The following is a 25,279-nucleotide window of genomic DNA, read 5'->3' as shown; positions in this document are numbered from 1 at the left end:
GCGTGCCATTTTTAAGTATTTGCTAGGCCTAGCAAATCGTAATTCGAAATAGAATACGGTACTTGATATATCTATAGGCCTATACGGCCTTTTTGTCCAGTACTGTTACCAGTAATTCTATAAATGCTGCATCAAGGCATTAATCTGACAGCCAGACACTACTCAAGTTTGCTTTAGCTATATAGACTTATATAGTCTCATTCTGACTGTAAAGCAAAATTTCTTGCCTTGCTTGAATCTTCTTTTTGTGTAGATCTGGTTATGGTACATTTATATTATTTCTATATCATAAATGTGGCAGAGTTAGAATGGTTTTATCGACTGAGTTGCTAGGACAGCTGACTTGATTAGGCCCAGTTCAATTATGTAATTTGGTATTTTCTCAACACAAACATGTCTGAAACAAGTGTGGCTTACAACGTCAATTCCCGATCGTCAAATGTCAATTTTATATGTCACGAAAATGGAAAAAATTTAAACCCCAATGACGAAAAAGAACAGAACAAGTTAAAATTAAGCCGAGGTGACATTTAATACTTTTACTTTTTCATATTATTTTATAAATTTTGAAACATGAACATCGAATATCACTCAAACAAATTTTTTATTTTTTAAAGGTAAACAGCCTGTTTTCTTTGAACGAGCTTCACCAAAATGGTGGGATATCAGCATGAATTCAAGGGTTCTAGAGGAACAATACAAAATATCTTCATTGCCACAAGTTAGGTACGAGCATGTGCTGGCATACTGGACTTTTATTTTAGAAATATAGCGGTGTGCGTAAGATAAAAGGGTCCAGTGGACAACCACTTGATGTACTGTTCTTCCTCGATTATCCAGTCTAGTTGGGACAATGTTTTTAGAAATTTAAGTGGATAAGCAAAGAAACGAATGCTTAAATTTAAGATATAAACTATTCTTTTACATTTCTTGTTACCTTTCGAATATGAACCCATCTCAAATTGTTACAGTACAGCATAGAATTTAATTTTTAAGAAAACAGTGCAAGTAAGTAAAATTAATGAGAGTAGGCTATACCAGACACATTATATAGGTGCAGGATGCTTCACAGTTTGTTTGTTTTATTATTGTGTCATAAAATGACTGGATAATTGAATGCCGCTTAAACGAGGTACGGATAATTGAGGCACCAATATCCTTGTATGCTAAACTTATGGTGTCCAATTCCAATGTCACTGTTAGTGTATTCAATTTAACTCTGGGCCGAGACAAAATACTTGTGTGTCACAGTATGTTTTGTCGCTTTAAGTTGCCATACATCGTGCATATTTTCACTTGATGTATACATATAAGCTGTTTACAAGTGTGTGATGTCTATGATGATACAAACATTCGGTCCTGTTCTATTGACTACAGATAATAACATTTTCAGGAGTATGCTGGTAGAATCGCTGGCGTTCATTTGCATAAGCTGCATAGCGTGGATAATCTATTTTTCGATCATTCAATTTCAAGGACAAGTGCAAGGACAAGCAAGTCCAATATGGTCTGCAAGTGCAATATGGTCTGGAATCTTAGCAGTTCTGTGCATTGTGTTGCTTATTTTGGCCGCGCAGTAAGTTATTCTGGTTCTTATACTCACTGTTACTAACCATAACGTTTGATAGGGTTATAGTGCTAGTATCACAGTCAACGTTGTCAGATGGCATCAGCATAATAATATGGTGGCTCAAACACATACTTTTATTTCTAAATTTAAATGATTGCTCAGCATATATGTGCAAAAAAGGATGTGCTGTGAACTGATTGATGTAACTGTCTGGTACGAACAGTTAATCGGGTTCAAGTTTTTTAAAACAAATGCGCTATTGCTTAGATTTGTATTCGTAAACAAACTAATAACTTACTAACAATTTTATCTTGGATCATATATTTACTGATGTAGAATTTTTAGATAGTTTTTTTAACCAAAAAAATAACACAGATATTATATGATACATTAATTTTCGTTTCAGAAAAAAGATTTTTAAAAGTTACTCTGCCCATTTGGCCATTATTTTTTTGGGCTTGTTAATAGCCACTGGACTTGCATCAACTTACCATACAAACTTGACGATAAGTACAGTTGGAAGTTTTTTCATTGCTGCTGAAGTGATCATTTTAATTTATTTGATATTGCCTTTCCCTATCGCTGTTAACTTTTGTGTTGCCATCATGTTCTCTATTGTATTTGAGGTAAGCTCTTTTTGATCTAGGATAGTCCCAAATCTATCACTCTGTTGTTGGTGAAAAAATTTGCAAAACTGATTATTTTCTTTTGAAAGGTTCTTCATTTTGGTTTGTCCACAAATGGATCTGGTACTATTCTACCATCTATAACGAAGAGCATCATCGCTCACGTCATACTACATCTTTTACTTCATGCTCTTGGGTGTCAGCTAATGGTCAATCTGCATGTGCTGCGACACAGCACATTTTGGAAGGTATTCGATGTAATTTATTTCTCGCAAGCATGTAATTGACGTATATAATTATTTCCGGTAATTTTTATAATTCTTAGTTTTGGTGGCCTACCGGTTACATTTTACGAAAAAGATTTTATGTGAATGTTGCATTGCATTGCAAATATATGAAATAGACAAACAGTAACAGTCCTCCGTGTCTTTTAATGCACGATGAAGTGGCTAAGACTTTAAAACCATGGAGAAGATTATCTTAGGATTAAACATGGTTGAAACAAATGAATAAGAAATCCATTCCATTCCATTCTATATGTATGCCTAATCAACTTGTTCAACTGACTTCACCTAGCATTTTTTTCTTTTATCAAAGTCACTTGCTTTGATTGACAACTAACATAGTTTGTATGTCCACAGAGGTGACATGGATGCATTTTATAAAGCGCCATTGTACACTAGATGGCAATTGCTAGACCCCCACCAATTGATAAAGGTCCATACGATAGAATTGTTGGCTTAAATTTAAGAACTTTACTTTATCCTTATCGTGCTTCTTGTTGCTATCATAGGGCTAAGTTATCTAAAGAGTGTATTATTGAATAAAAATATATGTATCCTTTTTCTGGAAATTTAATTTCATTTTCTGGTCTGTGGCACATAATTTATATATTTTGATCGTAATTAGTTTTAACATTAATATTCATGTGTACCATTATGAATCAGTAGTTTTAATGGTTTAGTATGGATGTAAATGGGCCCATGTTAGATTCTTGATTTAAAATTACACACAAATATGTAGTAAGTTACATGGTAAAAAATCCATAAGTGTTATTCAGTATGGATTTCGAGTGTTTAACTTTGCCTTTTGCCCCCATGCCTGATAGTGTAGTGTTCTCCAGTCTTTGTGATACTGCCAGAATTAAAGCCATTGTCGTTTCAAGTGCTTAAAAGTGTTGATAACAATAGCTACAGAATAAACAGGTACACCGTGAAATTTATTTGTAATAGTTAATGTAAAGATGTAATACTATTCATAGGTGAGTTTTCTACAAACAACAACGAATTTCGCTCAGCTACGAATACAAATCTGCTGTCTACATTGTGATATTTCAACAGTTGTATCGATAACAACATAAGACAACAATAATGATTTACCATATTCAATGTGCGGCAGTCTTGTGTGAAATGAGATTCAGAATATTTCCTTAATCTTTGAGGCGTTTGAAGGCCATTACCCTATAAATAGCTACTGCAGCAGCACTACTATTTATTGTGTTCATACACCGAGTCCATTCCCTTAAATGGTTTTTTATGCTTGGTGTCGTTGTGCGCGCTATAGCAGCCATGTTTAGAAAACAACTTTTGCTACGGTTGATTTAGACCTTTCACTTGCAGGTGTAATAAAAATAGAACTGAAGAAACCAACTCTGTTTAACTATAAATAGACTTGGTTGTCTAAATGGCATGTGAAACCATTCGGAGTACCGCATGAGAGCTGACTAATTATCACCGACAGGCCAATGAAATATTTATGGGTTGTCTGTGCTCATTTATCTCCACAAACGTTAATTTTTAATGGCATCTCTTTTTCTTAGTGTTCTTGCCTTTTGCCGTTACCGATTTTGAACTGTAAGCATTACGGAAGATTCCTTTGTGCTAATTACAGCTACTTACATACTTTAACAACATTTCAAAGCTATATTGCATCAGTGGTCATGTCTTCAGAGTCCATTACTTAAATGAGGTATTATGCTTCTCCTCTCTCTAGAGTCTAGATGCATGTATTAATGGTTTAAAATGCCCTTGGTCTTTGAGCAAATTTTGTTACTTGTCAGTTTTAAAAAGCTTAATGAAGCTCCAGGTAATTCATGACGACTGATCGTTTATAACTGGTGCATATTTATCAAGAAACATTTTCAAATTGTGTACAATTTGTTTATTGCCATGCGAAGTCGAATGCCTTCACTCATGCAAAGTCACTGAACAAACCAAATTCTTTTTTAAACCAGTTTTACAATCTTAAAAAGTTGATAGGCGGACGTAAAGCTGAATTGTGCTTTTCGATTTTAAATGTCAATAAACTCTGCTAAAAAAATCATCAGTTCTGGGAAGTCAATTCCAGTGTCGTCTAAACTTGTTTATTGTATATACAACCAAAATAGAAGCCATACTGTCAGGTTTCGGACAATCTTTCTCTGTGTTATTGACACAACGAAAGTTTTGCCCCGGGTGGCTTAATGAACAACTTGGTTTGGTAGAAATGACAGTGTCTTTTTTGTTTTAGTTTGCTTGCTTTAGTTTTCTTCTGGGCCATGTTAACAGATCTATGCCAACTCTTGCTAAGTCTTCAAAGAGGTTTTTATTGTTTATGACATTGCTTTTGGAAAGTTTCATTTGTTTATCATAAGACAAAAATAGACGGTAAGCTTTATTTTGACTTTTGATAGATGTTGGCATTTTAAAAGCTCAAGGTTTTGTGCCAATTGGTTTATGTATAATTCGATGGTTAGTTTTGACTTGACATTTGCAGTTCACCTCAAGTAAGCTCTGTCAATGTTATTAAGGTCAACCATCATCACTAATAGCAATGGAACATTATATGGCCATACAATGCTAAGCACATAAATTGGGAAGTCACGCATATTTCACTTGCCTGCATTATTATCTTTTCTCATTATTCCTTGCTATGTGCATTCCATTAAAATTCACGCAATATATATATGGCACTTTGTATAGCTGTTTCTCTTATTGGACTTAATTGTCTGCAACATGCAATTTTTGGAATTAATTATTTAACGTTATGACTGTTTCATTAATTGGTAAATATTGTGGTTTGTCTACTTACTAGTCTCGTTTTGGAGAAAAATGGGATAGAAACCTATATATATTCTACATGCAAACATTGCTCAAACTGTTGGGTACCGTACGCATTAAAATTTGTGGTTGATCTTGGTTTTTATGATTAAAGAAATGAAGGCAACGTTGTCAGATGAAAGATTTTGCTTCAAAGGCAAAGAAGAACATATTGTATCATTAAATGCATTTACCCTATAAAGCCTTGTCAATGTGGTGTCAGATTTATCTAAGCTATTGATTTTCTCCGCATTTAATTTGCCACAGTCAATAAATTCCTATGCAGTTTCTCTTCCGACGTGTCCTGCTTTTTAGTTCATGCATTATTGATAAAATAGATCAGTGTGGTGGATGTCTATCTTAAAGGTGCTTTTAATTTAAACTTTGATAGACAGTAGGATGAATGTCATTTCTGTTTTATTCATAATGAAGCTCTTGCCTTGTCCTTAGTGATTACTCTTTTTGCGAGAGCAGCTCTTGGTAATTTTTCTTCCAAAACAGTTTCTTTTGGTAAAGTTTGCAAATTGCATTATTCAATTTAATCACATGGGAAATATTTGCAGGAATATTGCCTTCAATTCTGCATACATTTAAAGTCATGATCGAACATTACCGATACCTCTTCTTCAACACTTTGCGGTGAAGAAGTAAACGCCACACATAATGTCTGACACTATCTAACTTCATCCTATCATATTGATTCAGATTTGCCAAGTTGTTCGGACAACACAAGTTCGAAATGAAAAAGAGGAATGCAAAGCGGTAATGATAAAATCGGTGATGCCAGTGTCCGTGGCAAAAACTATTTTGTTGAAAAACCCCAACACGGATATAAACGGAAAAGGCAGTAACAAAGTTTTTCGACCCTACACCATGGAAAGGTTTGTTTATGAGATTGGAAAACACTCTCAGATATGTTGTAGTTGCTTTAAATGATCAAAAGTTGAAGTAATGCTGCTAAGCTTGCAAATCACAAGAAAGAACCACGTGAATTTCTGTTGAACTTTAGACGTTGGTCTGTGCTATTGTGTATCACGCGTGATATTTTTTCAGAGAATAAAATCTTCCTAAATATTGTTTTTCATGTCCAGGAAAGAAAATGTGTCAATTTTGTACGCTGATATCGTCGGTTTTACCCAGATGAGCGCCAATAAAACAGCTGCAGAATTAGTGGGATTACTAAATGACTTATTTGGCCGATTCGATGGGCTCTGTCAACTTAATGGATGTGAGAAAATAAGCACCTTGGGTAAGGCTGGACCTTATAACAATCCTGTTTGTGCACCGATATACAACCAATATTATATATGATGTGTGAGCTTCACCTGAAACTAATACAAGTGATAATGGTCAGAAAATATTGTCAGATATTTAGTGTCATTTCAAAACAGGAACTTAAATTACAGGTGATTGTTACTACTGCGTTGCTGGCTGTCCTGAAAGCAAACCAGACCACGCAAAATGTTGTGTTGAAATGGGCTTAGGTAAGCTCTTTGTTCCTTTTCCGAATCTTTTCAACATTAAATAAATTGCTTACCCACAATTAATGAGCCCACCCTCACAGGAATGGTGGCGGCAATCAAGGATTTCTGTAGAGAACACAACATTAACGTTAACATGAGGGTTGGAATACACACTGGATATGTGCTCTGTGGAATCGTTGGAACCAAGCGATACCGGGTGAGTGGTAACTGTATTCCATCTGTATGGTAACTTTTTTTTGCAATTTGCACTGGTGACAGCAGTTGACATGCTATAAACAAACAACATACAAAAAATCAGTTGATGCGTGCATAAACACCTATTGTGTATATATTTACTGCATGTACGACACCGTAAACATTTTTAATACAGCTTGTTTAAAAAATTCAACATTATGTAGATTGCATAGCTGTTTACACAAATACACTTTCGCACCGACTCAATACTTTTCCATATATGGCGTGTTTTTAATTCTGGTCTTAATTGAACCTTATATCTACAAATACCGCTAAAGCCTTCATGCAGACAGCATTCTTCTCTTATGACTCACCATTCAAACCACATCATTAGATAAAAGCAAGTTTTCTCCTTATAAATACTATTTACACTAAATACTTATAAATATTTGTATAAGCTTCTTGCATAATGATTACGCACATTTCTGAAAAGTTTGTGAAAACAAGGTGTAGAATACGCCGTGTTTGTATCAGGTTGTTAATCCCTTACCCACAGGCCGAGAAAATTCGGCCTAACCTGTCGCCACATGTCGTGTAGTTTTGGAGTGTTTGCTGACACTTAATTATGGCTCTTTATACCATAAGTAGCAATGTTGAATTTTTCGAAGTGAGCATAGACGTCATTACAACAGATAGTGTCTGCCATTGACCTGTTTGCTTGCATAGAAAATGCCAGGACTTTGTTGGGCGTTTCAAAGTAACTCACTTCTATTTACCAGCTTTGCTTAAACATGTAATTAAAGTCATGTCGCGAATAGTCAGGATGTGCCATCAGGTATATAGTTTCAGTTTTTTTGTTTAGCTGACGTAGAATAAAGCTTAAAAACCTGCTATTTTTTTAACGTTAACGTCCTTTTAATTTGGTATTTTTATTAGTGCAATTATGAGTATTTGGTATTTTCTTTGTATGTAGATTACTGAGTTAAGAAAAAAACAAAATGTTTTGCACTTTTTCCATCATCCCAACTCATGTTTGTCTGCGTTACTGCTGCATTTAATCATGTTTTATTGCCCACGTGCATATTAACATTGGTTGTTTGGCGTTGTTTAAAATACATTACACAGGATACTAAAAAACTGATTTATTGAACACAAATTAACTATTTTTCAGTTTGATGTCTGGTCCAACGATGTCACCATTGCTAACGGCATGGAGCAGCACGGAATACCCGGTCGGATTCACATATCTCAGGCCACGTTGGACTGCTTGAATGATCAATATGTCGTAGAGGACAGCAAACTCGAAGAAAGGGACAAGAACTTTATGGGTATGTCTTGCTTGCTGAGCTTGTTGATGTTATGTCTTGTATGGTGGTTTGTATCATTACTTTGAGTTTTTCTTTAATCTGCCTATCGCATATTGTAGCATTTGTGTAAAGATAACAGAGTGTGCTATGGTAATTGGGTAATTGGAAAAAGAGTTTGGACAATTTATTTGCTGAAGGCATCGATTTCGATTTACTTGAGCAAATCTTTCGTGCAGAGAAAACCGGCAAGACTTATCTAATCGTGGAAAAGAAGCATAAACCAAACGAAGAAAATCCAAAAGCAAATGAAAAGGTCGACGCAAACGGTTCACCAACCACACAGTGTGAAAATAACGTAAAACTCAACATACCCACAGAAGCGAGCAATGTAAGTTTTTTATCATTTGGCTTCGGATGTCTTGATTTTCTATGCTCAATGCAACAAGCGCTGACCGTTCTCATATAAGAAATTGTCGTCTGTTGTGGTTAATTTTAGTTTAAAGATTAGCAGCTTAAGTTAGATTGGCATCTTTTCTACATTATTTCAACACCTTACATTATTCCTATTTTTCTAGGAGGGAAACACTGGTCGCAAATGGCTAAAGGTAAATGGTCATTGGAGGTGTAGCATGCATACCTTGTGCTGTGGTTGAACGTTACCAAGCCCAGCATTCTGTGTTGGCTGGTTTTCCTTCTATCTTTTGTTCTCTCATTTTCCACACTCTGAACCAACTCTATTTTGAAAACCCTTACGAGCATTTCTGCATTTTCTTTAGTCATGAGCTCTTTGATAGATCTTTGTCTGTGATTAGGCAACTCCTTCCATTGTCAACATCTTATTTGATCAAAACTCGGCAAACAATGGCTTTACAAATTTTTGATGTAGCTTCGGTAAATAGTTCGCAACTCTACATTTCTTCTTTTGTGTTCTCTTCAAATTAAACTTTCTGTCTTTTTGGAACAAAATCACAAATAATTTCTGACAAAGCACCGCTTATGTGAAACTGTTGAATTGATGAACTTCACCCTCGTTGGTGTCATTAAAAGATATTTAGCTATATCATTGGTACTTCTACCTTATATTGCAGTTCCTTACTGTAGTATAGGACCAGTTACTGTACTTTTTTATCTTAAATATGTTGTGGTTTTGCATGAGAAAAGATGCTAAATAATGTAGCTGGAACAAAGTACCAAGCTATTTATTTTGCTTGATCACGTAGGGTGCAGTGACAGAAAGCGAAAGCTTTTGTCGCTCGTAATTTTGTGTTGGTGACGTTGAGGTGAAAAAACAATATGCTTACACGGTGGTTATTAACGGACTTTTCAGACCATTTTGTAGATCTGCTGCACTTAACAGCTGATAAAACGAACATCATAGCACTCATTATCATTAACCGTCTTGTGGTATTTATTCCTTCACATGATCAAACATTTTTGTAATCTCAAACTAACATGCCTTGAATTAGTGTTTCAGTCTCAGGTGTTAATTTCAGTTGGCTACCATTCAGTTGAGATCATGTTTAAAACTCAATGTTTATGTAGGTTTAACTATTTCTGTAGCTACTTGCCATTCACATTATTTTTTTTACTTTTTGAAACTTTATGCATTCTTTTTTCAATTTTGCTATAAGCACTTCCAAATCTTATAAATTTTCACTTTTAAAACTAATCCCTTTTCCTTCTTGATCACGTGTTTTGACTGCGCTTTTCTTCTGCTTTCTACTCAGTTATATTTGGTATTAATTCTGTTCAATAATCTTGTTCTGTTTTGCATGATTTCCGCATATTTCCTACAGTATTCACAACATAAAACTATTATTTAATTGTTTAGCTCCCCCAATAGTCCGAAACTTATTTTTGCTTGTATTTGTATGTTTTGTGCTTGTTTGAAAAAAGACACTTGATGTGACCCATTCAGCTAAAGAGCCTCTATTGTTCAAGGTATGTGGCATAACAATTGCGATTGTGAAGTAACAATAGCTACTAAGTTGGGGTGTCATGGTTAATTTGTATGCACTTTTGCAAAAGATCAGGTGCAGTAGTCTTGCTACAAAGTAGTTTTTTGGCTTGCAAAGCTGTAGTGTGCCTACTTGTAGTTGGTTGTTACTGAAAGTGTGATTGATGCAAAAATGGCATATTTCTCAACTGACACCTTTTGCTTAAACAAAACTTTCTTGCTGATTGAAAATTCAAGTGTAAGACGACATTTTAGCCTTTTGTAATCTGCAATATTTCATTAATCAATTTATTAAATGTCACTAATTGTCACGTTATCAGGATCAATCTAATTTAGTTTATAACACATGACACCTTTTTTGCATGAAATTACATCTTGAATGTTGTTTTACTTGCATGAGCATACCTGGTTGGCAAATCTTCAAATAACATTTCGAAATATTGTCATTTATATTTATCATGATTTACGTTTCTTGAAAATATATTTGACTTTAAAATTGACATCTAATCAAATGTCAGGAATAACACTGCGACATTTGATTTCTTCGAATACCTTCTGATTGTTTGAGGTTGAATTATTATTACATTAGTGGTAAGATCCGATTGCTGTAAGAGCCAGCCCATGTGCATGCATTTAAATTGGTTACTAACTTTCCTATTCATTAGGTTGCCGGTTCTCACGATCGGAGTAAAGATCATAAATTATTCATAAACTTTTCTTGGACCTGCAACAACGTTATTAGTTTATTACATGAATACCACCCTTCTTGGTTTAAACTTCATAGAAAATCTCGTAAATAAAAATACTTCTTTAACATGGACACTTTGACTTGGTGCCGTCTATCTATGTCTTAATATTTGCTGTTTAGAAAATGCTTTCAAAATCATTCATTTTATGTCAATTTCAATTTAACTTTAAACAAAGAACCAGCAGCTATATAAGGACTTTAGTTATTCCCCTTTCATGGGTTTTCAATGCCTGGCCATTTTAATTTAGCGAATTTTCATTGTCTGCTAAAGTATTTACTACTAATCTTAATAAGAAGAAAAATTTCATTTTCAGAGATTATCATCTCGTAAGCATGAGCAGCGTGCCATTCAAAAACCTGCGCCAAATCTTGTCGACAGCCAAGAGGCTTTAGCTCGTATGCTTAATCAGGTGAGCCACACATTTAGTGCCATTTGTTCATTTTTGCATCACTGTATGTTGGTAATTATAAATTAAGACCTCTGTGTGTATTTTGTTCAGTCACTTTTGCAACTTTTTATTTGTTTTAACCGGACTCTCAAATTGCTTCTTGATAGTTTCATTTTCTCATAATAGGAAGATCGATCCCAGGAGTGGTTTGGGGAGCACACGGTCCGTATCTTCCAGCCAGGAAACCTGACTAGGATCAAACAGGAAGAGGACAAAGAATTTGTGAAGTCCATCAAGGAAGATTCGTAAGATAAAATTTTATTTGCCGTTTCTGTGTTGTTTACATATTCCATCGCTTTTGGAAATCCTGCACCCTGTCATTTTGTTTTGTCTCATCTTTCAGTTACTTCCTTTACTTGTTCAAGAATTAATGTTTGATGGAATCTTGTTAATTTAATAAGTAATAATTCTTGTTGTATGCTTTTGTCGTAATTCTCCCATCTTGTAAGAATTTTTCTTTTCATCGTAGCTTGTAGCGTTTTAAATGCTTTTATTAATGGATCATTCAACTCATTTAACAACAGAAACATGGGAAAAATGTACAAAAACAAGACGGTCAATCGATGGAGCTTGATGTTTCTTGGGAGAGATTCCGAAAAAGTTGAAAGAGATTACAGAAACTTATGCGAAGAAAACACGAAAAGCGATGAACCGATTGCAGATTTTATCTCACCGAGATACCGGCTATTTCTGGTAGGTTTGTGTACAACATGCTTTTATTACAGGTAACACTTTGTAAAACAGTGGTTCTTAAACTTGTTGAAGATGCTGAAACTTGAAGGTTTCATGCATGCATTTACAGAACCCTTTGTTAAAATTCAAAAACATAGATCAGACATTGTATTCGATTGAACCCAGTTTAAAAACAACTGCTATAGAGGAAATGTCTCATTTTAAGCTAATTTCCAAATGGTTAAAAAAAATTTGTTTATTATCCTAAATAATTCATTTAAACTGAATATATTGGGCATTCCAGTATTAACTTTGATGGCCCAACTGAAAGCCAAGTTTTTATTTTTTTTCTTCGTCGACAAAGGACGAGAAATTTTTAAGCAACACACAAAGTATCTAAAATAATACATCTAAAGTTTTATAAATATTTGTAGTTCTTAATTCCAATTTTTTATCGAAGACAAAACCGATATAAAGTTTGCGCTATTTTTCCTCCAGGATTTGGTGCTCTCTTCCTTATATACTCTTCTCATCTTCATATCCTCTATTCTTCTTCTTGCTCCTGATATTTGGAATAGCGTTGCGTGGATTGTGATGTTCGTCATATTCTTTCTGGTTGTGGTAAGTTGCAAATCTTTTACTATGATTACTTGGCTGCTGTTATTTTGATTTAAGTCGACAAAGTTGTTTTGGTGACTGGGTATGTTCAAAATTGAATCGTGAATATGTTGAAAGAACCCACGCAACAAGACTTTAAAACTCCAAGCAGTGTTTCTGATATATTTAGCTACTTTTAGAAATGATAAATGCATTCACCAGTAGTTGAATACAAATAAATGCTCAAATTTTGACATATCAAACATCGGCTTGTTTGAGTTTAGCAATAAATTTCCGCACACTCGGAACAACCAATTTCTGTCAAATTGACATTATTTTTCAAAAAAAAAAAACAAGACAAAAACACCACTTAACAAGTATAATCAGCAGCCACTTTAACTTCAGTTTTAGATTTTTGAATGCAACCATTTTTTGTTTGTTAACTATAGGTAATCTTTGACCACTGTTTTTTATAGTTTACATTGGCTTTGTTATCTGGTCTATACACTTGCCATAAGGTAGACCTCAGCCCTCCTATGCAATCATTTGCCAATTTCTGTTCCACTTGGAAGATGAGGTAACTTATAGTTTGCATAGCGTACTATATAAGTGCGCATCGTGTTGTTCAAATACCGTTGTGAAAATAAATATAAAAACAAGTTACAAGCCGCAGCAAAAAACTGTTGCAGTCTGCTATTGCCAGCTTCTATTTTTCAGGCATATTATGGGCGGGGTCCTTCTACTGGTTCCCACTTTACTTGTTTTGTCACATCTGTCATGCCGTTTGCAAACTGATGCCCCCTTGTGTTCAAACTACTTTGTATTGTTCTGTCTCGTCATTTTACATTTTCTCAACTTTAACCAGCTAATGTCGTGGATGAGGTACACGATTGATTTTATGTCATATTGTTTGTGTAGGTTTAAAATACTGCGTTTGCATTCACTTATATGTGGAATTAGCTTTTACGCTGACGTTAATTTCTTTTAGTGGATCGTTGTAGGTGGCTTTAATGTGTGCTTTAATAATGTGCTATGATAATTAAAAAATGTTTTATTGTACTGTAAACATCTATCTTCCAGATCATTGTTAGCAATTGTCGCAAGCATAATCTTTGTGCCGGTGATGTATGCTCCTGTATGCCCTGGTAAGCTTTTCTTATGGACATCTTATAACAAAATTCAGCTTAATGTAGCATCAGCACGAATCATACCTTTGATGTTTGCTTAGAATTCAAATATTAGCGTGGAAATAGGAACAATTGCTTCGAAGTTGGTTGAGCAATTTTTTCTCTACTGCAGACCTCTCTTCAAATGCAACATATCCTTGCTTGTTCACCGATGTCGCGAATTTTGGAGGGAGGCAGCAGTACGAGTTCATCTTGGACGTTGCTTTGCTGCTTTGCTTCGTCTGGTACATCAACAGGCAGACAGAGGTAGGTTGGCTGGTTGGAGTGTTTTAGAAAAGGGTCCTGTCTATAGTATATATAATGGGGTGGCAATGAAAGGGATAATATTCTTTAAGTGATTGTACAATTAACGTTATACCCTCTTCACAACATTCTAATCTAAATGTGTGCAGCGTAATGCGTAATGCCGCTAACTTTACTCTACTTAACTTAAAAACTTTGGATAGCTTATCTGTCCACGGCAAAAGGCCTTTTTCACTACTCATGAAACAAGTATCACTAACTTGAATGCTACGGTGTCGGCTGCTAAAAGTGCTTTCATGAGCCCAGACTGAAGTGGCGCTTGTTATCTTGAAATAAGTCAAAAAAGCAGTCACGTAGCAACGAAATACTTGTAGACCGTACCACCGCACATACGAATAGAGGTTTCTGTGCAACGCTGTTACCGAATTTCCGGGCACTGTCCATTCACTTGTCCACTTGTCCAGTCTTATTTTCATTGAGTTTTTCAGCCTGTGTTACCAACTTGGAATAAATAAAACTTTGAATAATTTTAACTGTGATCGGTTCCTGCAACTTGGAATTAACGAGCTGTCATTGCACTTGTGCACATTTTCTCAGAGACTTTCACGACTGGTAAAATTTGTTCTTAACAAAAGACAAATAGTGTAGCAATAACCACCGCCATGAGGTGTCTTTCGTTTTAACAGCTCGGTTATCGCCTTGATTTTTACGCCGAACACAAAGTGGAGCTAACGAGGCAGCAGATGGAGAGAGAGCAGACACAAGTGGACGCGCTGATAGAGAATTTCATCCCTCCTCACGTCAGCAAAGTCTTGAAGGTTCGTTCATTGCGCTCTACCTTCTCTGACGAATATTCTACCGCCAGCAACGAAACCCGAGTGCCTTTTGCACCATGTTCTATGGTTTCTGTGCTGAATAATTTCGACCGATAAAGCAACCTTCGCTGCAAATGCTTGTATTTCATTTCAGGACCAACGGGTTTATTCGAAAACCCATTACAAGGTTGGCGTCATCTTCGGGACCATCGTCAACTTTAACGAGTTGTACGAAGAGGATTTCGAAGGCGGTTTTGAATTCATTCGATACCTCAGCGAACTCATCAGTATGTGATTCTCTTTGCAACATATCTTATTATTTATCAGATAATGGAAATCTGTATGCTCTGTAATTAAGGATGATATGCGGTGGCCGCAAACTCTGGAGAGTTAACTTTTTCGTGTTGTAAACTGTTGAGTATTGTGATGTCACTATAGTTGATTGTTATAACAGGTGATGTTGATGAATTGTTGAACCAGCCTCAATACAAAGACATTGAAAAGATTAAAACGATAGGAACAACTTTTATGCTCGCATCTGGTAAGTTTATTACCGAAATAGATTTTGTCGAAAATCTGTTAACAGTATAAAATTCCTAGAGTCTACACACATGAGCTGTGTATGTCCCATTCCTGCCGATTAGTTTTATTTCTGGTTATCTACGTCATCTTATGCTTGGCTGTTTTAAACTGCTAATTTTCTACTGTAGTTGCAAAAATATATAAATTTTGAGAGACCGTTTCGTTCCCCAAAACACCTTAAAATGAAACTGGTTCAATCAATATTTTTGATTTGGCAGGTCTCAACCCTAAGACAGACCAAGAATCAACCGGACCAGAATCGCACCTCTGCAAACTCATGGACTTCTGTATCGCCATGCAGGTAGCCGCGATTTAGGAGACATCTATTGTCAGAACAACGCAAGCAGCGTGTATTAAAGACGTTGTTTTTGTATCGAAAGAAAAATCTTTTAGCTCGTTTCCCGTTGTAGGACGCAGTAGATACTTTCAACAAGAGCATGCTCAATTTCCACCTCATTTTGCGCATCGGCTTCAACCACGGAGAGGTAACTGCCGGGGTAATAGGTTCGACCAAGCGCTTGTACGATATATGGGGCGACACTGTGAACACCGCAAGCAGAATGGATTCAACCGGGGTGCCTGGTAGAATACAGGTTTGCTGAAGATGATTTTTGCTCTGTCGTTTCTTGAAGCGTAGAAGAAACTACTCAACCGCTGTATGAATTTTTGTTTGAAATTTTTTAAGGTTTCCGAAAACAGCAAGAAAGTTTTGGAAGACCATTTTGAATTTATGTCGTGCGGAACAAAGTTCATTAAAGGTAAAAGATATAGATCTGAAGATGTCTTCGTACGATTGTTGCATCACTTTATGCATTATTACGTCACAATAACGATTGTTCATTCAGGCAAAGGCATGATGGAGACGTTCTTGCTTGTACGACCCGACGAAGACCAACGCGTCATCAAACCGAATCCCCGGCCGGACGATTATCCACAATTTAACCTTCCGCCAACCAACTGAAATCTTGATAGATGAAAGCAAAATGTCGGATTTCCACGAAAATTTTACCTCAACTAAAGACTGTGACTTGTCGTTTTCAAGGTTTTGATTGTTTTTCAAGAATTCACCCCCATAATTGTCGTGCACCCCAATGTTAATCGCGTACCGGTCGACCCTGCTAATACCTACGACCCTTTAGCTGGGTAAAGGTCACGACCTTTCAGGCTTGTCCAGTAACGTCTCCTTCAGGGTATAACGAGTCCTTACATCAGGGCTTCGTGTCTTAACCTTAGACGTTTACTTTTTATAGAATTTGTGTTTTCTTTGCGTTAAATCGTGTATTTCTTCAGGATTGTTTTTAATTTTCTTTAATTTTTCCAGCTAACCTAGAGCACAGTATTTTATCATCCTACTTCAATCGTTCGTTTAACAATGTAATTTTCGTGTGTCCTATCTGTCGTTCACGTTCGTGCTGTAAATGATGCGAGTATAGTTGTGTACGTTCCATGCTTGGGCGACTTATTGCAGTTACCTGTGTCTCTTATATCGAACCATAACCTAATTTCGTTGCGGAATTTATCTTCTAACCCCTTCATCATACTAACACTGAAACAAGGTTACTGTCAGCTCCTACAATGCCTTAGAAGATTTCTACCAACATAAGGTGTCAAACCAACCAACTTCTCTACTGCGCTCAACTATACTGGTATATTACTGGCCCTGCGCTAGACTCTGGACAGTTCGTCGGTTAACCGTTTCCATGGGCAAGTTTGCCAACGAGAGGAAAGCGCCTATATACAGTACACATACCAAGTCTAACCACAGCTGCTAAACACGAAGCCAGTATTTTTAATTTTCCGGTCATGATGTGCCACTTGCTGCTTTGTTTGTACAGTTACGGAGGCAATGGTCGGTTGTTTTACCCATGTTTTGCACTGCTTAATGATTTTTTTTGCGTTTTTACTATTTTTGTAAGTTTTTCTATTAAACGTCACTATTTGCTAAAATATCAGTAGCAAACGTAAACTTACGAACCACTGAGCAATACTTTGCTTTCTGTGACAGATTGCAATTGGCCGGCATTACATTTTGCCTGTCGATAGTTTACAAACGTGCGTGATTTGTCAAACCTACCTATCGGGTGTTGTTAAAACTCTACCTTCTTGTTTCGATTTGTTGTAAGTTTAACAAAATATCTGAAATCGAAAATAGGGTTGTTTTGCTGTTGATCGTGGTGTTGGTGTTTCCGTGTGAAGTTTTCATTCCTGTTGCAATTCGTCACAAAAAAATCTCTAGTTCCGAAAGCTCCATTTTGATGGTTTGTTTCACTTTTAACTGACGTTGTCAAATTGTCCAGGTGTCGTTTTTAAACTGCCAGTTTTTGAGCCGAAAACGATATTTACTGATGCTCGATTTTATTTTCTGAATGCCGTTGTTAGTGACTTTGACAATTCATCTGAGTTTTGCTTTAAAAGCGATTGTGTTCACCTTTAGATGCTTTCATATATAGTGTAACCTGTAGTGTTTTAATTGTAACTTTTCTTATCAAATGACGTATCTGGCAATTACGTATGTTTTGTTTTCAACGTCATAGGCTCTTGATGGCGTTTTTTAGGCTTTACTTGTTCAAACTTTACGCACTTTCGAGCATAAAGCAAGTTACAAAGACTGCCATAAACCCATAATACTTTTGTCTTCACTCATTATGGCGGCAGATTTCAATTTCCGGTCTACATCAAATTTTTCCTCCTACCGTATGTTGTTTCGTCGCTTAGTTTGACTGGATAGTTGACGTTACCAATTATTATTATCATTTGACCATTTCTGGTGCGTACGTTGTATCCTGCCTCGTTTGCATTACGCGGTGTGGTCGAGGTTAAATTTAACCAATAGAACCATTTATGCCTTGTCATCCTCGACAATGTGGTCTTGCTATGGTCTGGTTAGCGAGAACTTCTCCAAATGTTCTCTTTGGTTCGATTTTCCGCCAAATGACGTGGAAAATATTCATTCAAAAGAGAGCTGCATGGAATTGCTCAACCTCTAATTCCTGGAGACCCGCCATCTCGCTGGATTCTTGGCTTAAGCACGATGACGTAATAAGCGTTTTACTGATACGCGCATGCGCATAGGTTTAAAAAATGTAGAAAATAAACGTCACGTTCAAAAGCGCAGAACTCCAAAATGAAAAGTTGCGTTAAAAGCGAGATGAAATGACGAGTGTTCCGCTGCCAATGGGCGGCCAGTGCGTTTGCTAGCTACGCGCGAGGTCTTTGTACAATTGTCGCAAGAATTGGTCCTTGAATTCACTTTTCTCCCAGTCGGTAGTGCGGTCGGCTGAAGATCCACGACTCGTCATCTTTCACAGGACGCGGAGTGGTCGAAATCGGACTCCCGGAGGATCGAGAAGACGCCGGAGAAACCGGTGCGGAGAGTTTCTTTCCGTTGCGCCTCGAAGCGGGGCTGTTGTCTGTCGACTTGGATTGTCCGAAATGTGTCGGAGTCTCGTATTTACAAGAAATCTGAAGCCGGTCCAGCCCTTTGATCGCCTCGTCCTTAGCATGTCTTTTTGACAAATCGCTTCCGTTTGATTCTTCCGAAGTCACGCTCTCTTCATCGATGACGTCACGACTGGAAATCGATGACAACGAAGCTGACGACACTGAACTCTTATGAGCGTCTGGCGATAAATGCTCCGGGATCATCGGCATTTGTCGGAAATCTATATTTTCGTCGAGCTTACTACTGACGTCACTATCTTTTTCGTAGCTGACGTCATCGTCGCTTTCGGTGACGTCGATCTCCACAACTTCGTACTCGTCGCTGTCATACTCGTCGCCCTCTTGCCATTCGATGATGTCATCACTGCTGCTTGCTGATGACGTAGGGTTCAAGGATACGTCACTTGCTGACAATTTCTCGTTGTCTGTGTGCTTGGGCGGGGTCGGGCTACCCGGCCGGCTAAACATATTTTCGACCACGATTGAGGGCGAACTGCTGCCCAGGTCGACGTCAGAAAGTCCTGACGTCACTCCTGGTGAATCGCGTGTGCAAGGTTCCATCTGTGACGTCAGGGTTTAAATAACAACTGAGCTTTGCAAGAGGAATTCAACAGCCGAATGGCCGGTAACACGCGAGATAGCGAAACCTCACCTTTGCAGGGGTTGGAAGCCTCGGTGACTGATTTCGTATCGACTCAAGCACTTTATCTCGCGGGCTCTCAAACTTCCGAGGAGTCGGTATCTTTGCCTGCTTATTCTGAACCAAAAACAACTTTTTTAATGGTGATTTGCATAAGCAGAATAGATGAAAGCTTTAAGCTTAACGTTAACTCAATTTTTTCACTCGAGCTTTTGCAAGCTTGAGCTTACTTCTTCAGGTGCAACAATACGATGAAAAAATCTTAACACCCAGCAGCGGAAGGTGATTGGCTGCTTTCGCTTGCTCTTACTTTGATCGAAGTCTTCTTAACCCGTTCCGTATTTTCCGCAGGTCCGCTTTCTCTGTCCGGGTTCCCTAACAGTTTCTGGATGAACCATTGCTCGAGAAGGGCAACTTGTCTTGGGTCCATCTGTTCAAGAAGATTCTGCGCGAAACAGGGAAGAGGATTCAGTTCGTTACAATTCATACCACTTTTTTTCAAGAGCAGAACTAGCTGCAGACGTGGCGTAATTAAAATCTCCGACGCTAAGGCTTTTCGGCCACGGGATGTGCCAACTAAAATTATCAAAATGATTTACGGCGTTTTCTTCAATCTTTTGCGCTGCACAGAGAAGCACCTACCTCGACGTGTTCGTCTTTCACGGCTCCGAAAAGATCTAGGGGAATTCCCTGTTCGCTCAGCTTCTTGATCTTCTCTGCACGTTCCTTCCTGTGCCATTCACTGCTCGTCTGGCGTCGTAGCTGTGGGCGGCTGGCCTGAAGCACGTAATAGGTGGTGACGTGCGTGAGCAGCAGAAATAGAGATTTTAAAGCAGATCGCGACGCATGTAGGCTGTTTGCTTTGATGTTTCATTTGTAAGATCACTTCGCATTTAACATAAAACTGGATTCCAGGGATTACGAAGAACAATGAATACTACAAACATGTTTATTCTTTAAAACTGGGAATGCTACTCGATGACTCATTTTTGAGCGGTAGGGCCATTTGCAAACGAGACAGTAGTCCAAACAACATAGTTTTTTATCTGAGCGTGAAAAATCCTTTTCGTTAACTTCATGACTCAGTAAATAATAATGATGCGGTTTACACACGTGCAGGCGTATTTACAGGTATGAAAAATTTCTCAGTGATTTACGCCTGAGCGGTGTTTCGCCTCTAGTTGGTTTAAGCTGTGAATGTAATGTCTTGGTCATCGGCAAAGAGTTGCAGGCAGTCTACGTCAGAAGCGCCGATAGTAGGTGATCACGTGACTTACCTGCATTCGCGTTCTCTGCTCGGCAACTCTCTTCTTTCTGACGTCATCCACATTTCGAGTGAGACAGTTTGATGACGCCATTCGTGGCCCAGGATTGGCGAACTGATAACCAAACTTCAGTAAAGTTCTGTTGACAAAAGAAAGCACACAAAATTCACTCATATGTTACAGGCCTGTCTTTCTCGCCATGGCAAGGAGAAATATTAAAATAGAAAGCCACTAAGCCAATATCAACGTAGCCAAGTATGGGTTTTACTTATACCTGTTATCTCGGAGAATTTTTGAGAATTCATGTTCGACTTTTGCCCCGAAGATATGACGCTGGTTGTCGATGCGAAGCTCGGTCAAACTCGTGTTTCTGCGCAATGCTGCCACCAGGCGAAGGGCAGCATCGCCTTCGTAAAAAAGAAAAATGTAGGTGTGACGGAAGGTATTTGATAAGAAAATTACCATGTGATAGAAAAGAAGAATCCCCGACCATATACAAATAACTCTTCGCTTGTTGTTACAAACAAATGAAAAAGACAAGTTGAAAATGTTTACACACCGGCAATATTTCGAAGAAAGACGAATTCAAAATCACTGCCCATTTTTAATCTTAAAACATACATAGACATCATACACATCATGGTTACCTGTGATGAAGTTTGATTCGACATTCAGCATCTGCAATGTCATGTTTTTTCTCAGCATAGACGCGAGGGCACGGGCTGGCCGATCTGTTAGACCTACATTAGCGAGGAGAAGATGACGAACGTGAGTGTTGCATTCCATTGCGGACGCCAGCTCTTCGAACACCTCCATACCCACGTTCTGTATGTTGTTCAAATTCACCTGTGCAATTACGAACCGTGAATTGTTTGCCATATATACTTGTTTCAGTGTTAATGCATGTTTTCAGATTTTCCTGGTCAGTTCAAGTCAAAAGCATTCGCTTTGCTGTGCTAGCTGCTTCAGGAATGAATTACTGTCAATAAACGTCAAATTACGTAACTCAAATATTACATTATCCTATTAAAGGATGCAACGTCTACGATTTTTTGGTTTTGCGTCATACAAGTTAAAAGTAAAATGGATGATCATCGTCCGCTCTTCTGACACTAACAAACGAAGTAAAAATAAACTATAAAGACGCCAAAGTCAATCTTCCTTTATGCGAGCCACGCGTCTTGCTTGCGGTTGAATTCTCCAAGGTATCCTACGCTTCCACACAACAGCTGATGTTTACATGCCATGACGTCATCACTGTTGGTTTGCGTCACACGTGGAAGTTTGTATGTCACGTTTAAATAAAAAAATCCGCGTTAACGAATAAATTTGTCAAAAATGAAATGGCATGGCCTTATACGTCAAAAGTCAAAACTATCTTTTACCGCCACAAGCTACCGTCGCTTTTATAAGACATAAAATTATTCCCATTACTGTACATAACTGTGCGAAAGAAAGTACGCTCTGTGACAACTGTTGTTAAAATGTATTAAGATTAAGACTTTTTGATTTTTATAATCAGCCACGAAAACAATGTTAATTTCCAATTGATCTTCATTTCAGTATGACGTCAGAGCACTGTGGTGATCAGTTTAACCTTTGATTTCACTGGATTCTGAGAATACGACCTGATTCATAGAAATCAAATTGGCGTTCGTCAGCTGCACATACTCTGACGTTGTGAGGTTTCATAAAGTCGAGAGGGCGCCGCATAGCTAACAGTTCTTTAAATAGCTGTGGAAATGCTTAGTTAAGGCTGTGGATGACAGCCAACGCAAATAGAACAAATTCCAGCTCTTTACGCTCGTTACATTGCGTCATGGTTGTTCCTGCTCGTGACTTCAAAAACACAATAAGACGCTCTAGCATTTGCTTTGCTATCCCGCGAAAAGATATTTGCCTCTCCACTCTAAAGTGCCCCTCCCTAATCCGAAAAAAACGTAAGTGAAGTCATCAGATAGCTCGTACTGTCCCCTTAAATTTCTATGATTGTCATTAACGTCGTTGGCCTATCTTCATCGAATCAATTCCTCCTGGAGAAATACAACTTCGCTTACCTCAGTCAAATTTTCGTCATCCTTCCAAACTCGGAGAATCGTGTCCTCCACGCTGTTTGAATTGATCGAAAGCTCTCCCACCACGTCATAAGACTCTGCGCTTGTGCTTCCGGCTGTTGTCGAAGAAGCTACGTCATCACTGGGGCAGTAGTTATGCTGGGTCGCCTTCTTGGTGCGTTGACTTTGAACGCGACGGTGAACGTCGTCGTTTGCTTCGGCGACCGCGTCGTCCGCGGTTGGCACGCTTCCATCTGTGTCGTCATAATTATCCGGTTCGTCGTCGTCCTCCTCTTCACGCGATAGTGATTGTTCTTTTGTTTGATCATCGTCTGTGTCTTTCTTCTTCGCTCCTGATGTAACATGACCCAAAGAAATACCGTGCAGCATATCTTGGGGTTTGGCGGGCTCTCTTGTTTGAACCTGAATAGCAAAACATGAAACATACCTACATTTGTCACCCGTTTGGTATAAGAGCTGTCGATAGAGTTTAAAGATACAGTTGAAGGCAGATTTTTGTAAATTATGTCAACATAAGTATTTTCGTATAGATAAAGGAAAACGCCAGAAATAGTCTAAATTACTGTTCTTTTACCTTTTTTAGCTTTGGTCTCAAAGTTAACATTTCTTGTGTGATGAAGTTGGTATTTACGGTCGGAGCGTTTTTTCGGTCTTCCTTTGGGACCTTTGAATTTTGCCGTTTCAAAAGATTGGAGCTATTTCTACGCTTGTTGTAGCGACGACTTATTCCGCTGCTGTTAGCACGACTAGTACGGCGCCTTGAAAATAGATAAGAATGTCTGGCAAGTTGTAAATGAGTGCACACTGATATGCTTAAAGCTAATAATAACCCGCACTGGATATTGCAAAGTTGTTTTAGGATATATAGTTAATTCAATTTCAAAAACGTATCATAAATATCCATCATTCATTACAAAGATATCACGAGCGTACCATGAACGTATCACGGGCATTTCACTTACTTGGTCCTTCTCTTCACAGCCTGCATCAATTCCTTCTTCATTTCTCCTCCTTCCTCGCTCTTCTGACGCCTCAGCCCTTCCCGAGAGCTTGCTTTCCTCAAAGGAGGAACACGGAACCGGTGAGGACTTTTACCTGCAAAATGCAGACAAGGATTTAGAGGCGAATGCACAAACATAAGTAGATGATATACTATGGTTGCTACGAGACACAATAATCATCAAATATAAGACACAACTGGTTCACCAGCTGTGCCTTATATTTGATTATAAGTAGATGACGTGACTGAGAAGTTTAGTAAATAGATTTACAGTAATGAAACCCGATTTATAATGCCAGGAATGAATACCTGGTGTAACTTACTAGAATGCTTTTGTTTATCTTCCAGTGATGATTGGCGGTCGATGGATTTGTTAAAAGATTTCCGCTTTTGGGAAAGAAACTTTGCCCTGCGAATTGCAGCTCCCTGCAACGTTCAACAAAATTAGAAAAGTTTTGACATAAAAACAAATCGCTGAGTCTAATTGTGACGACAGCAAACTTCTATTCAAACCTCTTCTTCTTCGTCGCTGGCATCTTCATCACTTGTGGAGGTATAATAATAAGTGTCATCTTCAATTTTTTCCTCTGGAATTTGGTTCAAAACCTCCCGATCAATCTCGCCCTGAAGTGAATAACTTATTATTTAACGTCAGAGAAGCCAATCGTATACAAATTACATAAATCCTGAGATATTAATATATATTTATATGTATAGAGATGTTCATGGAAATAAAGCGGAAAGTACCATTTGCTTAGGTACCACTAAAGACTCTGGCACGCCTGGGAATAATACGTAATGACTAATACCTTATTCTTGAATTCTACTCACATATTGCCTTATTCGGTATTTTTATAATTTTATTTGTTACTATTGCTTAGTTAAAACTCACTAAAAAAATTCTAAAATATTGAAGTTGTTTTGATGTTAAATATTGCGATGCTATTTGCTGTGTAAGTGTAAAGTTGGTAGAATTATACCGTTGCAGGTAGGCTGTAGTCTATATTTACGCGTTACCCCATTGCCTAATAAATGCAAAACGTTTAAAAACACTGATAAAAAAGATTGCACATGGTCTCGGTCTACATCTAATTGAGCTATAGCCTATAGCAAAAGAAAAGAACAATGATCAAAAACTTTCTTTACATCTAATTGAGCCAGTTCCTCTTGTGTCAAATTTGATAAGATTTCATCCTCATCCAGGTCCCTGTACTTCTCCAGCATATTCCCGTAGCATTCGGTAGGGTTTTCCATGACTGCTGAAGTCGCGGGTAACTGCTTTTTCTTTAACTATTATTGTTTCATTAAGATGTCTATACTTTCTCTAACCACCACTTTTTAAAATGCACCTGTGAGTGTCAACAGGTTCA

General features: G+C 37.7%; 2 protein-coding genes across 3 annotated transcripts; one reads left to right on the top strand and one right to left on the bottom strand.

Moving 5' to 3' along the window:
* Positions 1-232: 232 nt before the first annotated feature.
* Positions 233-18,340, top strand: LOC143452383 (adenylate cyclase type 9-like). Of its 2 annotated transcripts, XM_076953369.1 has the most exons (28): positions 233-523; positions 618-726; positions 1,394-1,576; positions 1,977-2,196; positions 2,286-2,444; positions 5,979-6,154; positions 6,365-6,522; positions 6,680-6,757; positions 6,838-6,953; positions 8,103-8,259; positions 8,475-8,626; positions 8,814-8,843; positions 10,135-10,179; positions 11,258-11,353; positions 11,519-11,637; positions 11,917-12,085; positions 12,563-12,685; positions 13,138-13,238; positions 13,379-13,543; positions 13,742-13,806; positions 13,961-14,094; positions 14,778-14,909; positions 15,061-15,193; positions 15,361-15,447; positions 15,707-15,789; positions 15,899-16,081; positions 16,174-16,246; positions 16,334-18,340. In XM_076953369.1, the coding sequence occupies exons 1-28, from the start codon at positions 394-396 to the stop codon at positions 16,447-16,449; spliced, it is 3,492 nt and encodes a 1,163-aa protein (XP_076809484.1). In that variant the 5' UTR covers positions 233-393; the 3' UTR covers positions 16,450-18,340. The 2 variants fall into 2 exon arrangements, with proteins under 2 accessions (XP_076809484.1, XP_076809562.1); XM_076953447.1 differs by lacking the exon at positions 10,135-10,179 and having other exon boundaries at positions 234-523.
* A 180-nt stretch (positions 18,341-18,520) lies between these two features.
* LOC143452517 (uncharacterized) lies at positions 18,521-25,279 on the bottom strand. Its single transcript, XM_076953560.1, has 13 exons — positions 25,056-25,279; positions 24,423-24,533; positions 24,233-24,335; positions 23,872-24,004; positions 23,484-23,667; positions 22,892-23,311; positions 21,482-21,680; positions 21,109-21,241; positions 20,847-20,973; positions 20,212-20,346; positions 19,880-20,014; positions 19,582-19,686; positions 18,521-19,490 (listed from the first exon to the last, which is right to left on the bottom strand). The coding sequence occupies exons 1-13, from the start codon at positions 25,161-25,163 to the stop codon at positions 18,735-18,737; spliced, it is 2,649 nt and encodes an 882-aa protein (XP_076809675.1). The 5' UTR covers positions 25,164-25,279; the 3' UTR covers positions 18,521-18,734.

This window comes from Clavelina lepadiformis, chromosome 1 (genome assembly GCF_947623445.1).
Source record: "Clavelina lepadiformis chromosome 1, kaClaLepa1.1, whole genome shotgun sequence".
Classification (NCBI taxonomy): Eukaryota; Metazoa; Chordata; class Ascidiacea; order Aplousobranchia; family Clavelinidae; genus Clavelina; species Clavelina lepadiformis.
Note: the sequence above shows the minus strand (reverse complement) of the source record. Positions and strands in the feature narration are given on the sequence as shown.